The sequence below is a fragment of the Musca autumnalis genome, unplaced genomic scaffold (genome assembly GCF_047663935.1).
Source record: "Musca autumnalis isolate F117 unplaced genomic scaffold, ASM4766393v1 scaffold_5, whole genome shotgun sequence".
Classification (NCBI taxonomy): domain Eukaryota; kingdom Metazoa; phylum Arthropoda; class Insecta; order Diptera; family Muscidae; genus Musca; species Musca autumnalis.
Window position 1 is genome coordinate 175,895,487 of NW_027412088.1, and position 15,134 is coordinate 175,910,620.

A 15,134-nucleotide genomic window follows, 5' to 3' on the forward strand; every position below is an offset into this window, starting at 1 on the left:
TCATCAACATCCTCTTTACGGAAAATTATTTTCGCTTTATTTATGGCACTTTTCTTTGCAAAAATTCGACTTCCTCTGGTGAGTACATAATTATACCCAACAGTTTTCAGAGATTTAGCGTAGTTGAAAGCTCTAACGATTCTTTGCTTAATAAATCATTGATGTATACATGTTTTGGTATTATTATTATTTTTATACCCTCAGCCTTTAGGCTAAAGAGGGTATTTACACTTTGATACGACCAAAAATGTGCCTCATCGAAATAATGGTTTTAGACCCCAAGTATGTTTGTACGATATCAGTTTCAGACAATTTTGAATAGATCTAGCAATGTCCGTCCGTCTGTCTGTCTGTCTGGCTGGCTGGTGCGCACGATACTCTCGAACGGATCAATCGATTCGGTTCAAATTTTGGGTATCGAAATATTTTATCCAGATTTGATTTAAGTTCAAAGATGGGCCATATTGGTCCACTCCACCACAAAAGTTCCAAAATGTTCGGAAAATTTGAAGAAAGTAACCGATTTGGTCCATACTTTGCACATCGTGAAATTTCTACCAGACTTCGATGAGGTTCCAATATGGACTTAATCGGCCCACTGCTTCGGGTACCTCCCACACAAAATTTCGGATAAGTTCAGTTTAGGACTTGCTCTCGAATCGCTTTGATTTTTGTTGCAACAACTTGTATTCACTTCCCTTCATACGAGGGTACAAGTTACATCAGGTGCAAGTCCATACTTCCTGAGAAAATGGCCGGAAATGTGCAAAAAGCCCCTATGACACCTTGTGTAGTGGTTGGAGCGCAAGATAACCCTCCAACGGATCTGTCGATTCAGTCCAAACGTTGGCCTTCGTAATATTTTATCAAAACATAGTTTAATTTTGAAGATGGGCTATATCTGTCCACTCCTTCAGGTATCTCCCCCACAAAAGTTCAAAAATGTTCGGAAAAATGTTGCGCACGATAACGTTTGAAGTGAGTGACCGATGTAATCCATACTTTGCACATCCTAATATTTCTACCAGATATAGTTCAGGTTTGAATATGGACTTTATTTGTCTACTCCTTCTAGTACCTCTCACACAAAATTTCGGATAAGTTCACTTTAAGACCTGCTCTCGAATCACTTTGATTTTTGTTGAAGCGATTTGCATTCGCTACCTCTATTACGACGGTAAAAGTTTTTTCAGGGGCAAGTCCATATTTCTTGGAAAAACAGCCCAAAAGGTGTACAAAAACCCCTATGTCACCATATGTGGCGGTCGGAGAGCACGATAACTCTCGAACTGTTCAACCGATTTGGTCCAACATTTGGTCTTCGTCATATTATATCCAAACTTAGTTTCATGGGGCAATACCGGTCCACAACTTTCGGTACTTCTCCCCAATATTTAAAAAATCTCACTAAAATGCTAGGACGATATCACTTGAGTGGGGCAACCAATTTGGTCCACACTTTGGACCTCCTAATATTTTGTCAAAATTTAGTTTAACTTCTAAAATGGCCCATATCGGTCCTCCTTAAGGGAACCTGCCCCACGAGAGTTCAACATTTGTGTCTTAGTGCAGCCAACCTCAGCCAAATAAAACGTGGATAATTTTAAAGGCTTTTTAAAGCCAACCTCAGCCAAATATAGCTTGGACTTTTTAAAGGATTGTTCAAATCAACATCAGCCAAAGATTTAAAGATTTTTTCAACCCAAATAAAACGTGGATTTTTTAAAGATTTTTTCAAGCCAACCTCAGCCAAATAAAACGTGGATTTTTTAAAGAATTTTTCAAGCCAACCTCAGCCAAATAAAACGTGGATTTTTTAAAGAATTTTTCAAGCCAACCTCAGCCAAATAAAACGTGGATTTTTTAAAGAATTTTTCAAGCCAACCTCAGCCAAATAAAACGTGGATTTTTTAAAGAATTTTTCAAGCCAACCTCAGCCAAATAAAACATGGATTTTTTAAAGAATTTTTCAAGCCAACCTCAGCCAAATAAAACGTGAATTTTTTAAAGAATTTTTCAAGCCAACCTCAGCCAAATAAAACGTGGGTTTTTTAAAGAATTTTTCAAGCCAACCTCAGCCAAATAAAACGTGGATTTTTTAAAGAATTTTTCAAGCCAACCTCAGCTTAATAAAATTTGGATATTTTTTTAAAGAATTTTTCAAGCCAGCCTCAGCTTAATAAGACGTGGATTTTTTAAAGAATTTTTTAAGCCAACCTCAGCCAAATAAAAAGAGGAATTTTAAAGTTTTTTTCAAGCCAAAATCAGCCAAATAAAACGTGGATTTTTTAAAGAATTTTTCAAGCCAACCTCAGCCAAATAAACAGTGGTTTTTTTTAAAGAATTTTTCAAGCCAACCTCAACCAAATTAAACGTGGATTTTTTAAAGATTTTTTCAAGCCAACCTCAACCAAATTAAACGTGGATTTTTTAAAGAATTTTTCAAGCCAACCTCAACCAAATTAAACGTGGATTTTTTAAAGAATTTTTCAAGCCAACCTCAACCAAATTAAACGTGGATTTTTTAAAGACTTTTTCAAGCCAACCTCAACCAAATTAAACGTGGATTTTTTAAAGATTTTATAAGCCAACCCCAGCAAATAAAAAGTTGATTTTTTAAGGAATTTTTCAAGCCAACTACAGCTTAATAAAACGTAATTTTTTAAAGAATTGTTCAAGCCAACCTCAGCTTAAAAAAACGTGAATTTTTAAATAATTTTTCAAGCCATTCTCAGCTTAATTAAACGTTGAATTTTTTTAAGAATTTTTAAAGCCAACCTCAGCCAAATAAAACGGATATTTTTAAAGATTTTTTCAAGCCAACCTCAGCCAAGTAAATCTTGGATTTTTAAAGGTTTCTTTAAGTTAACATCAGCCAAAGATTTAATGATTTTTCAAGCCAAATAAAACGTGGTTTTTTAAAGATTTTTTCAAGCCAAATAAAACGTGGATTTTTATAGATTTTTTTTCAAGCCAAATAAAACGCAGATTTTTAAAGATTTTTTCAATCCAGCCTCACATAAATAATACGTGGATTTTTTAAAGATTTTTTTCAAGCCAGCCTCACATAAATAAAACGTGGATTTTTTAAAGATTTTTTTCTAGCCAGCCTCACAAAAATAAAACGTGGATTTTTTAAAGATTTTTTCAAGCCTCAAGCCCTCAGCCAATTTTTTGGATTCTTTAAAGATTTCTTCAAGTCAACATCAGCGTGGATTTTTTAGAGATTTGTTCAACCCAAATAAAATGTGAATTTTTTAAAGATTTTTTCAAACCAAATAAAACGTAGATTTTTTAAAGATTTTTCAAACCAAAAAAAACGTGGATTTTTTAGAGATTTTTTCAAACCAAATAAAACGTGGATTTTTTTAAGATTTTTTCAAACCAAATAAAACGTGGATTTTTTTAAGATTTTTTCAAACCAAATAAAACGTGAATTTTTTTAAGATTTTTTCAAACCAAAAAAACGTGGATTTTTTAAAGATTTTTTCAAACCAAATAAAACGTGGATTTTTTTAAGATTTTTTCAAACCAAATAAAACGTGGATGCTCTATTGATAAAGACGATGATAGGAAGGGGGTTTGAGCTAAGCGAAATGGCCTGTTCCCACGACACATGATTTATTAGCCCGGTTGCCAAAATTGTGGTGCCTGGCGGGCTTTGGACATCACCTCCTACCCTCACAGAAGCGTCTTCGTTTTTAATGCAAGGTTCAGACGGAAACAAGTTAGAAAAAAAAACAAGTAAAAAAGTGTCAGTCGTCTTTGCCGACAGAGGTATACCCTCAGCCAATGTGAATTGAAACTTTCATCTAGGGACAGATAGAATGTATTTAGCGTATCTTCAGAATTTTGTGGCCTTTTTTCAACATTTGAATTTACCGACCAAAATGTGGATTAGGGATTAACACAAATGTTGAACTTTTGTGGGGGAGGTACCCTTAGGGAGGGCCATATGGGCCATTTTAGAAGTTAAACTAAATTTTGACAATATATTAGGAGATCCAAAGTTTGGACCAAATTGGTTGCACCATTCAAGTGATATCGTCCTAACATTTTAGTGACATTTTTAAAATATTGGGGAGAAGTACCGGAAGTTGGGGACCGGTATTGCCACATAAAACTAAGTTTGGATAAAATATTACGAAAACCAAATCGGTAGAACAGTTCGAGAGCCACATATGGTGAGATAGGGCTTTTTACACCTTTCGGGATGTTTTCCCAAGAAATATGGACCTGCTCCTGAAAAAACTTTTACCGTCGTAATGGAGCTAGCGAATGCAAATAGCTTCAACAAAAATCATAGTGATTCGAGAGCAGGTCTTAAAGTGAACTTATCCGAAATTTTGTGTGGGAGGTACCCAAAGGGTCGCACAAATATAGTCCATATTCGAACCTGATCTATATCTGGTAGATATATTAGGATGTGCAGAGTATGGATTACATCAGTCGCTCCCTTAAAGAGTTATCGTGCGCATATTCTTTCCGAAGATTTTTGAATTTTTGTGAGGGAGGTACCTGAAGGAGTGGACCGACATGGTTTATCTTCGAACTTAAACTATGTTTGGACTAAATATTACGAAGGCCAAATTTTGGACAGAATTGACAGATCCGTTCGAGATTTATCTTCCGCTCCAACCACTACACACGGTGTCATAGGGGTTTTTTGCACCTTTCAGGCTATTTTCTCAGGAAGTATGGACTTGCCCCTTATGAAACTTGTACCGTCGTATGGCGGACAGCGAAAACAAGTTGCTACAACAAAAATCAAAGCGATTCGAGAGCATGTCCTAAACTGAACTTTTCCGAAATTTTGTGTGGGAGGTACTCGAAGGAGTGGACCGATTGAGTTCATATTTAAACTTCATCTAAGTCTGGTAGAACTTTCACGATGTACAAAGTGTGGGCCAAATCGGTTACTCCCTTCAAGAGTTATCGTGCGCACAAATTTTCCGAACATTTTCGAACTTGTGTGGGGGAGGTACTTAGGTAAACTAAGTTTGGGCAAAATATTACGAAAGCCAAATTTTGAACCGAATCGGTTGCTCCGTTTGAGAGTTATCGTGCGCAGCAGCCAGCCAGACAAACGGACAGACAGACAGACGGACGGACATGGCTAAATCAACTCCAAATTGTCTGAAACACATTTCGTCCAAACATACTTGGGGTCTAAAACCATTATTTCGATGAGGCACATTTTGCCCGTATGAAAGTGTATATATCCTCGTTAGCATAAATGCTGAGGGTATAAACATTAATAGGTCGGGCGACTGCTTTTGCATTAACTCTCGGCGGATAAAAATTGATTTGTAAAAAGAGACGTAAAAATACCTTGAACAAATTGTAGAAAATCACATTCAGATTATTATCAACCATTCGATATGGTCTTTAATTTATGTACACGAGAGAAGTCAGGAGACATTTATTGTTATATTCCACCTCCCGCTATTATGGGGAAAATCAAAGGTACAATAAATTACTTCTGACTACTTTTGTGTGTGTGTCTGTTTTTTTTTCAAATCTCAGTTTATTTAATTTTATTACGGTTGGCGTAATTCTCGTAGGCGTCGTCGTAGTTGATATTTTTATATGATGAACTAGTAAAAATGCATTAAGTTCGATGATCCGAAATTGTTATCCCCTCCACAAAAACTTGTTTGAAGTAAAATGGCTTCAGCTTTTTTCAAGTCAATTTGGACAGTCTTATTCATGGTCCTCTATTTCCCAATTGGTCGCTTCAAGTTCTTTATCTTCCTGGTTGTGCCACTGATCCCGCTCGAAGGACAAATACATATAGACTGGAAATACTTCGACGTGTTACAAACGGAACTATAAAGTAAATATACCCTCCATCTTATTGTGGAGACTCATAAAACAATTTCTTCCGATCAGTTGCAGCCATGAAATAATATTTAAATATTTGCAACGTGGGAAAATGTTTAGAAAAATTTTACTTTTCCTCGTGACATGTTGTGTCGCTCGGTAGTCTCTGCATTATTGTGGTGCCTTGTTACGGCTGGCAATGTGCCACAAGTAAGTGAATTTGAGTTGCTTAAATAATTCAAATAAATATTCATTTAATTTTTTTTCTTATTTCAATAATTACATAAAAGAAACTCAAGGAGCATAACGATGATGGTCCACAATCGGTAAATTCTTCGAATGAGAGTCAAATTTTGCAAATTATTAATTTTATGGTAGTCCACGGTATTGGCAAAGCGGAAGTAGTTGAAAAAAAGCTTGATCAAGTATTAAGTGAAATAAAATTGTTGAAAGAGAAAAAATTACCAAATTTTAATGAGAAAACTGCATTAGATGAACTTTTTGCTAGAATGGATATCTATGAAAATAACCAGGTAACAGTAATGGAAAAGCTGGAATTACTGGAGATTAACAATGCACCAAAGGCCACCATAAACTCAAATGGAGAAAATTCCTTGGCAAATGAAGAAGACGGTGAAATGATTGAGCCTACCACAATTCTTGAAAATAAGCAGAATTATCCAACGTCAACTATAAATTCCCACGAAACTGATATCAAGTTCAATGAAACTGATTGCAGTCCACATTTCAGCCCTGTTATTTATGTTACGGACATTCATAAAGAACGTGAACCGAAAGAGTGCAATTTTTTTAATGGTTCTCACATAATATGGTAAGTGTTTTGATTTATCCTTCCCACCACGTTATTTTGTAATTATTATTTGCAGCTCAAATACATCACAATGTGCAACAAAAAACAACAACACCTTTAGTTGTGACCCGGATTACAGTAAACTTACGCCTCTTTATTTAAGCCCCACTGCTTATGTTACGGATATGCTTAGCGAAGGTAAGTGTTGGATTTCCAAATAATAGTGTTGGGGGGAGGGGTTACTCAACGACTCTGCCAAAAGTTGGCCACCACGGATCCATAATTCATGGCCAACTCGTTTTGCCAGCAAAAAATTGCGAATATTGATAATTTCAAACTGTTTGTCGCAGGCTGGTGTGGTGTTCTGCTCCAAAATTAGTAGAATATACAGGGCTATCGCAACAAGTCTCTCCTCCAGAGCTAAATGGCCGTAAGAAAACTACTATCACACCTTTATGCTTGACTACTCACAGTGATAATAAAATTCACTTAAAATTCACACACTGTTTGTGGAGAGAGCGTATGCGTGAGACCGCAAACAATGAGTTTGTATTAGTGCCGATACCTGTTTTTTATTGTTCTGCGTTTTTTATTCTCCCTTTTATGTTGTTTCTATACTCTTCTTGTACTGATATTGTTATTAAAATAACAAGAGATAATGAGAAGAAGATAGTGTGTAGATGAGAAACAACCTTTATATCAGCATCCGGCAAAAAGGGGCACACGTGCCCTTGATGAGAATAACAACCACCATTTCAGTCTTCGTTCAGAAGTCAATGAAGAAGGTTCTGCTGTCGCTTGTTTCAATGATTTTTAATTTTAGCAATGCATTAACGCTAGGGATGTCCACGCCTGCACGTTGTCGTAACAACAGAGAATAACGAATTCAAATGAGAGCAAAGGTACATTACTCTCCCATCAATTTTCTCTGATTTATTTTGGACACCGATGATTAACGCACATTCTGTTTGTGGAGAGAGCGAGAGAGAGAGTCTTATGCGTGAGACCGCAAACAATGCGTTTGTATGAGTGCCGACACCTGCTTTATGTGATGTATGTTTGGTGTAGACTAGGGCTGTTCATACAACTACAAACACATTTTGTTATTGTGTTGGTTTTGAAACACAAACATTTTTATAGTTTCCCAACATACCATTCAGTATGATTTTATAAAATTTACGAAAAACAATTCGAATAAATACATTCTACAATTACACGGATAAGCTAATAATTAGCATACACATTCATTATTTTCAAGAGAATCAAGTTTCGTTTATTCTCCAGTGGCTACATAAGAATTTATAATTCAAATATGATGTATTGTTCGAGTAATGTTGGTTTGTCTTGTGTAATGGAAAAAATGTGTGTATTGAAAATTTTCATTTCAAAAACAAAAGCTCTCTTTTTCAATTGTGTGAGTGAGCAAATTGACACACATCAACAGCAGAAGTGCGCCCTTTGAGCAGCCCTAGTGTAGAGCAGGGGTGCTGAGAATAGTTGGTGTATTAGTAGTGGTAAGACACTCTCCCCATTGCTAAGCATTGACAAATCAGAAATAAAGAGAGAATACGTGTGGTTTGTTTTTACGCTACCGTAAGGAAGTGATCACTAATGTAGACTGCAGTGATGCCACTGAGCAGAGAGAGAGAGAAAAATAATAAGAAAGATGGACAATGAGGAACAAAGTTTATGTAAGGTATGTTCAGTGTAGACAGCAGTGATGGCACTGTAGCGTTTCTCACATCAACAGATACCCTTCTAATAATGTTTTACACTCTACCGCATTTTTACAGTGTTTAATTTAACTTGCTTTGGTGTCCGTTTAGTTCAAATCTGGTAACTCATTTTTAACACAGTTGCAGTTGACCAATTGAACTGAAACTTTGCACACCTTTCAGATTTAGATGACAATGCATGAATATGGAATCAAAACCAATATTGGTCCATTTTTATAGTGTTTTAACGGTGTTTTATTTAAGTTGCATTTCAAATCTGGTAACTCAATTTTGACACAGTTGTAGTTGACCAATCGGACTAAAACTTTGCACACTTTTCAGATTTGGATGACAATACATAAATATGAAATTAAAACAAAGATTGGTCAATTTTACAGTGTTTTATTTAACTTGCATTTCAAATCTAGTAACTCATTTTTAACGCAGTTACAGTTGACCAATCGAACTGAAACTTTGCACAACACTTTTCAGATTTGGATGACAATACATGAATATGAAACCAACTCCAATATGGGTCCATTTTCCCCTATAGCCCCCATATAGCGGCACCACCCGATTTAGTTCAAATCTAGTAACTCATTTTTAACGCAGTTGCAGTTGACCAATCGAACTAGAACTTTGCACACTTTTCAGATTTGGATGACAATACATGAATACGGGCCCATTTTTTCCTACAGCCCCCATATAGCGGTACCACCCGATTTCAGGCATTTTGAGGATTTTATCTTCATTTTTGGCCGAATTAGCTGTCATTTGGTATTGGGGATTTCCAATTATACAGACATGTCCCCACCACAAATTGTGAACATAGGTCCAGGTTTTGGTATAGCACCCTTATAGCGGTACCACCCGATTTCAAGTATTATGAGGATTTTATCTTCAATTTTAGGCCGAATTGGCTGTAACTTGGCAATAGGACCCTCCATTGGTACAGAAACTTCCTCACTAAATATGATGGAGATAGGTACAAATTTTGGTATAGCCCCCATATAGCGGTACCACCTGATTTCAAGTGTTTTAAGGATTTTATCTTAATTTGTAACCCGAATAGGCTGTAATTTGGCATTTTAAATTTTAGGCCTAAATTGACTATAGTTTTGTTCTCAGTGGTCAAAAAAAGTGTATTTACTAAAAAGTTAAAATAATTTAAAAAAACAAGTAAGCAAAGTCTGTAGTCGGACGGGGCCGACTACGTGATACCCTACACCACAACCTCTAGGTTCGATTCCCAGGCCTGGCCACATCACATTTTCAACGGTGGCAAAATACCCCTTAGTAATGTTGGCGAAATTTCTTGAGTATTTCAGCCCTGCAAAACGTCTCTACAAGTGGCAACTTAGGACACGCCGTTCGGACTCGTCGACAAAAACTAGGTCACATATCAAAAACTCGATAGGGCGGGACCGATATAGTCCATATTCCATCCTGATGCATGACTGGATGAAATTATACGATGTGCAAAGATTGGACCAATCAGAAAATCCCTTTGTGAGTTATCTTGCAGATTTGCCATTTTCGGCCATAATCTCAGGAAGTATGTACTTGGCATTGCAATTATACCATCGTAAGGCGGCTGCAAGGACAAACTGCCAGTTATCGTTCACACAATTTTTCGAAAAAAATTTTCAACTTTTTGGGGGAGGTGTGGACCTTTATAGCCTATATTCGAACTTAAACTAAGTTTGGGAAAAATATTAAGAAATATATTACGAACGGTAGATCTGTTCGAGAGATATCATTCGCACCAGCTAGCTAGACAGTAAGAGAGACAGATGAACGAACAGGGCTAAATCGACTCCAAATTGTCTGAAACGGATTTCGCCCAAACATACTTGGGGTCTAAGGCCATTATTTCGATGAGACACAACTTTGGTCGTATTTTGTATGTTTCCCCTTTATCTAAAATCCTGAGGAGGCGAGGCGACCCATTTGGACAACTGAACTGAAAAATCCTATGTCATGATTGAGACAATTTGTAGCATGGGAGGAAATTGTGGTTTTCTACACAAAACCCATTATACATATATTAGGTAGTAGGCCCATTATCTAGCAGACACATTATTAAAATTTGCATCAGGGGAAATATCAGTATTTATTTTTCCATATGTAGGCTACTTTTCGGTATATGCCATCCAGGAACAAAAATATGGACCAAAAATAAAATTTATATATTTTTCATACAAATGTAATGGACCATTTCACCCGCTAAATAATATCGGATCATCATCCAAAATTGTAGGCATCTTCTTCGACCTAAACCCTTACCTCGTGCAAAATTTCGTGAGTATTGAGCTATAATTGCGACCTCTAGTGTGCTTCTGATTACAATACAAACAAATAACTGGATATATTAGGCTGCAACTCTGTTATCTGAGCACGTAAATCAACATAATTGGCATCAATGGAAAGGTCAAGAAATGGCCTTCCATATTTTATTTACGTGGGCGGAATGTATCTTCCAGGAATACATATATAAGCTGTATATTAAAAATTTTCACACAAAAGTTTTGGTCTATTTAACCCTCTAAATATTATCTGATCACTATCTCAAATTGCAAGCTTCTTCTTTGTCATATACTCTTACCTTAGTTAAAATTTCGAGGCCATCGGGCTATTATTGCGACCAACAGAGCAGCTACAAAATCGCATAAAAATTATGTTTTTGGTCCATTTCACCCGCTAAATATTTCACGATCATCACCAATAAGAATAGGTGTCTATTCTGGTCTAAACCCGACCTCCATGCAAAATTTCGTGACGATCGGTCCATAATTTCGGCCTGGAGTTTGATTACAATTTATAATGGACGGACGGACGGACGGACACACATCCCAAAATCGCTTTATCTCGCCGAGATATGAAGATTGGTATACCACATTGGGGGTCTCCGACGAATATTTCGCGGTGTTACATGATTTTTTTTTTTTTTTCAAAACAAACTTATAATACCCCTTCCACATAGTGGTGTAGGTTATAATAAATATTGTAAAACAAAAGTGCAACTTTAAAGTGCATTTCTAGTTGTTTCGCGGTGTAAATCGCGAAACTGAATATGAGGTATTGGTCATGGGATACTTAGCAATAGAATTCAACAAGAATCTCATTAGTTTTATGTACTTTAATTTTTGAGTAACGTTCCCATATTTCGCACTGTGCGATGTTTGTGGAGAGAGCGAGAAAGAGTAGTATGCGTGAGACCGCAAACAATGCGTTTGTATTAATGCCGATACCTGGACTAATTTACTTTAGTTTTGTTCTCTTTCTGACCAGTTCAATATTTGCAATAAGTGTACGTTTTATATTGTTCTGCGTTTTTTTGTCTCTCTCTCTCTTTTATGTTGTTTCTATACTATTCATGTACTGATATTGTTATTGAAATAGCAAGAGAGAATGAGAAGGAAATAGAGCATTGATGCTCAAATTATTTTGTTCATTTGTTTCTCTGAGAGTGTCTTTCCTTTGCTAAACCACGGCAGATGAGAAAAAAAGAGAACGTGTGTTGTTGTTGTAGTCACGTTAACGTATATGGATGATCTTGGCTGAAATAGAGTGTCGATGACAAACTACTAGAGTTTTGGGTAGGGAAATCCCGCACCGGGAATTCTCGGTTTTTTGGTTACGGGATTTTCCCGGGAAACAAAACCATATTTCCCGGGAAATCGAGAAATATCTTTTTACATTTATCACAACTAATATTGAATGAATGAATAAACTATGCGCATCACTTTTATACCATAGAATCAGAATTCGATTAGATTTTACAGAATCAATAAATTAGAAAAGATTTGGAAATAACATTGATCTACCAAAGTGTTTCAGGGAAAAAGTTATAAGAGCCGTACCAAAAACATGGACTATAACGACGGATTTTTATTCTGTTTTATTTAAGTGCGAAAGAATATTTTCTATTTTAAAGTCCCATGTTTATACCCTCAGCCATTGGGCTAAAGAGGGTTCGGCGGGCTGGTGCGCACGATAACTTTCGAACGAAGCCACCGATCAGGTCAAATATTTGGCATTCGAGATTTTTTTCAAACTTAGTTTAAGTTCGAAGATGGACCATATCAATGGCCCACTATTTCCGGTACCTTCCCCACAAAAGTTCAACAATTAACGCTAAAATGGTGCGCAGGATAACTTTCGAAGGGAATAACCGAATCGGTCATAATTTTGCATATGGTAATATAAGTTACAGGAATGTAGGAATTGTCTTTAAGTCCTCCTTTACGACGGTACAAATTTTTGTCTTAAAAGCTCCAAGAAACCTTGACGACAACAACTAAAATGGAAAATTGGCAAGATAACACCCGCAGGAAGTTTTGATTGGTCCAAACTTTGCATATCGTATTATTTCATCTAGTCATGTATCAGGTTTGAATATGGACTATATCGGTCCAGCCCTTCGGGTACCTCCAACACAAAATTTAGGATAAGTGCAGTTTAACAGCTCATCTCGAATCGTTTTGCAATTCTTTCCAAAAAGTTCTACTTGATTGCCCTGTTACGACGGCGCAGCTTTTGTTGGGAGGGCAAGTCCACTCTTCCTGAGGTAAAAGCACAAAATCTGAAAAATACCAAAACTGCCGATACTAATTACATTTGGTATTACGTAAGATAACCGTCGAAGGGAGAAATCTCCCACACTCTCTTTTAAAAGTTTGGCAGTTAAAAGTTTGTTTTGTGTGCAGACCTAGTTAAAACGGTACGCATTTTTATTCGGGGCAAATACATACTTCCTAAGAAATTGGCTCAAAAACTCAAAAAAGCCCCTAGAAACGTCAGAAATTTTGTGTTTGCTTCTTTTCTTTAGGTCCGAGGCTGAGGGTATATCTTAGTCGGCACTGCTGACTGATACTTTCTTACTTGTCTCAAGCAATCTTAAGCATAAGAATAATACATACGATTTTCGAGGTTCATAAAATTGGAATTTCTGATCAATAACTTCATTGTTTGAGCCAAATCACTTTCCATAGAGCGATGTCATTAGCTTTGAATAATGAAAACGGTCTGGTCAGGGCAACATGGTGCATTTTTCCACATTTTTTCGTTTTTAATCGATAGAGTGAAAACGTGTCATCCATTTTTGAGCCCGCAAAATATTGTTCATATAAGTTACTATGGCAAGATAAAATATCACGGAAATATATAATCCAAATATAATCCACTCTCGTATTTTAAAATTTCCCGAGAAATCCCAGATTCCCGGGAATGGCGATTTTTTGATTCGAACAGATACCCTTCTAATAATGTTTTACACTCTACCACATTTTTCAAAAGATCTTTTAACATTTGCCTTATTTGAAACATTTTACACATATTTTCCAACATATTGTACTTTGGCCAACTTGAAATGAGTCTTTACCAAACCAACAGACAAACACATAGATCTAAGATTATATGAACCAAATCAAATTTTAATAGTTGTGAAGGTTGTGGTCATAGAAAAAGAATAACAAATTGACAGTAATACTTTGCACTTGTTTTTGTTTTATTCTCACATTGTATGCTATTTTTTATTTTGTTTTTTTTTTCGGAACAGATGAACCGGTAGTGTGTGAATTAAATAATGGGTCCCAGCTAACTTGGTAAGTATTTGCCACTCTAATAGTTCATTCATATCACGAATAACTAAATTTCAGAAATACCAAAAATATTAAAAAGTATTTCGGCATCCTTGCTTCAGTTCCTCATTAGCCTATACAATTTTTTATTTTTGTTGTCTATTTACAGTTCTAAACTCTTACTGCCCGACTCTTGTGCCAATTCAAATCCCTTTAATTGTCGTGGCAAACAATGCCGCATAAGAAAAGAGAGCTATGGTGAAAAATCATTTTGGGTTGCATGTGATGATGATTGGATAGTTATACAAAGAATAATAAACGGTACGATATCGTTTGAACGTAATTGGGAAGAATACAAAAATGGTTTTGGCGATTTGAATGGTGAATTTTGGCTAGGTTTAGAGAAGATTCATGCTCTAACTGTACCAAAAGGATCCACTGAACTGAAAATAGAAATGCAAGATTTTGATAATACCTGGGGATATAGCCATTATAAAGATTTTTTTGTTGATGATGAGCGTGCGAAATATGAATTATCAATAGAAGATTATGTTCAGTCAAATGTTGGAGATTCACTAGATGTATGGCTACACTCCGCTGCCAGATTTTCAACATACGATCAGGATAATGATAGAAATGATAACAAGCATTGTGCGTCTTTATTTATGGGTGGTTGGTGGCATTGGCAATGTAATTTGCAGTAAGTTCACTTTCACGCAAATCTGAATGATATATTTAATTAACCTAGCTTGCCTTTCGTATTTTATCTTTTGCAGTAACTCCAGTATCTTCAGCAATTTGAATGGTTTCTATTACAAGACAGGTTTAGTACCATATGATAAACGTGGCAGTGGTATTACGTGGAGTACCTTTAGAGGACTAAATGAGTCACTTAAATACGTACAGATGAAAATACGGTGTATAAAGTAATTGGAATAACTATGTATTTTTTAGCTATTCCCAAATAAATAAAGAACATATAACTAAGAAACTAAGAAAACTACCCGAATAATAATTTGTAATGACATCCTAGTAATTGTGTTCGTCAATTTTACAGATTTTGGTGAATTTTGTTGGGGAGGGGTCACTGTGTGGCAATTGTGTTATGATGGTTGCTTTGAATTGCATACATGTGGTCTCGTCTTACCCGTTCCGAGATGTAAGTAAAACGTGGATTTTTTAAAGAATTTTTCAAACCAACCT

At 36.1% G+C, this 15,134-nt stretch overlaps 1 protein-coding gene across 1 annotated transcript; it reads left to right on the top strand.

Moving 5' to 3' along the window:
- The first annotated feature begins 5,892 nt into the window (after window positions 1-5,892).
- Window positions 5,893-14,931, top strand: LOC141406166 (uncharacterized). Its single transcript, XM_073991354.1, has 6 exons — window positions 5,893-6,033; window positions 6,114-6,655; window positions 6,711-6,832; window positions 13,910-13,955; window positions 14,101-14,631; window positions 14,708-14,931. Exons 1-6 carry the CDS (start codon window positions 5,968-5,970, stop codon window positions 14,859-14,861), a joined length of 1,461 nt encoding a protein of 486 aa, XP_073847455.1. The 5' UTR covers window positions 5,893-5,967; the 3' UTR covers window positions 14,862-14,931.
- Window positions 14,932-15,134: the final 203 nt, after the last annotated feature.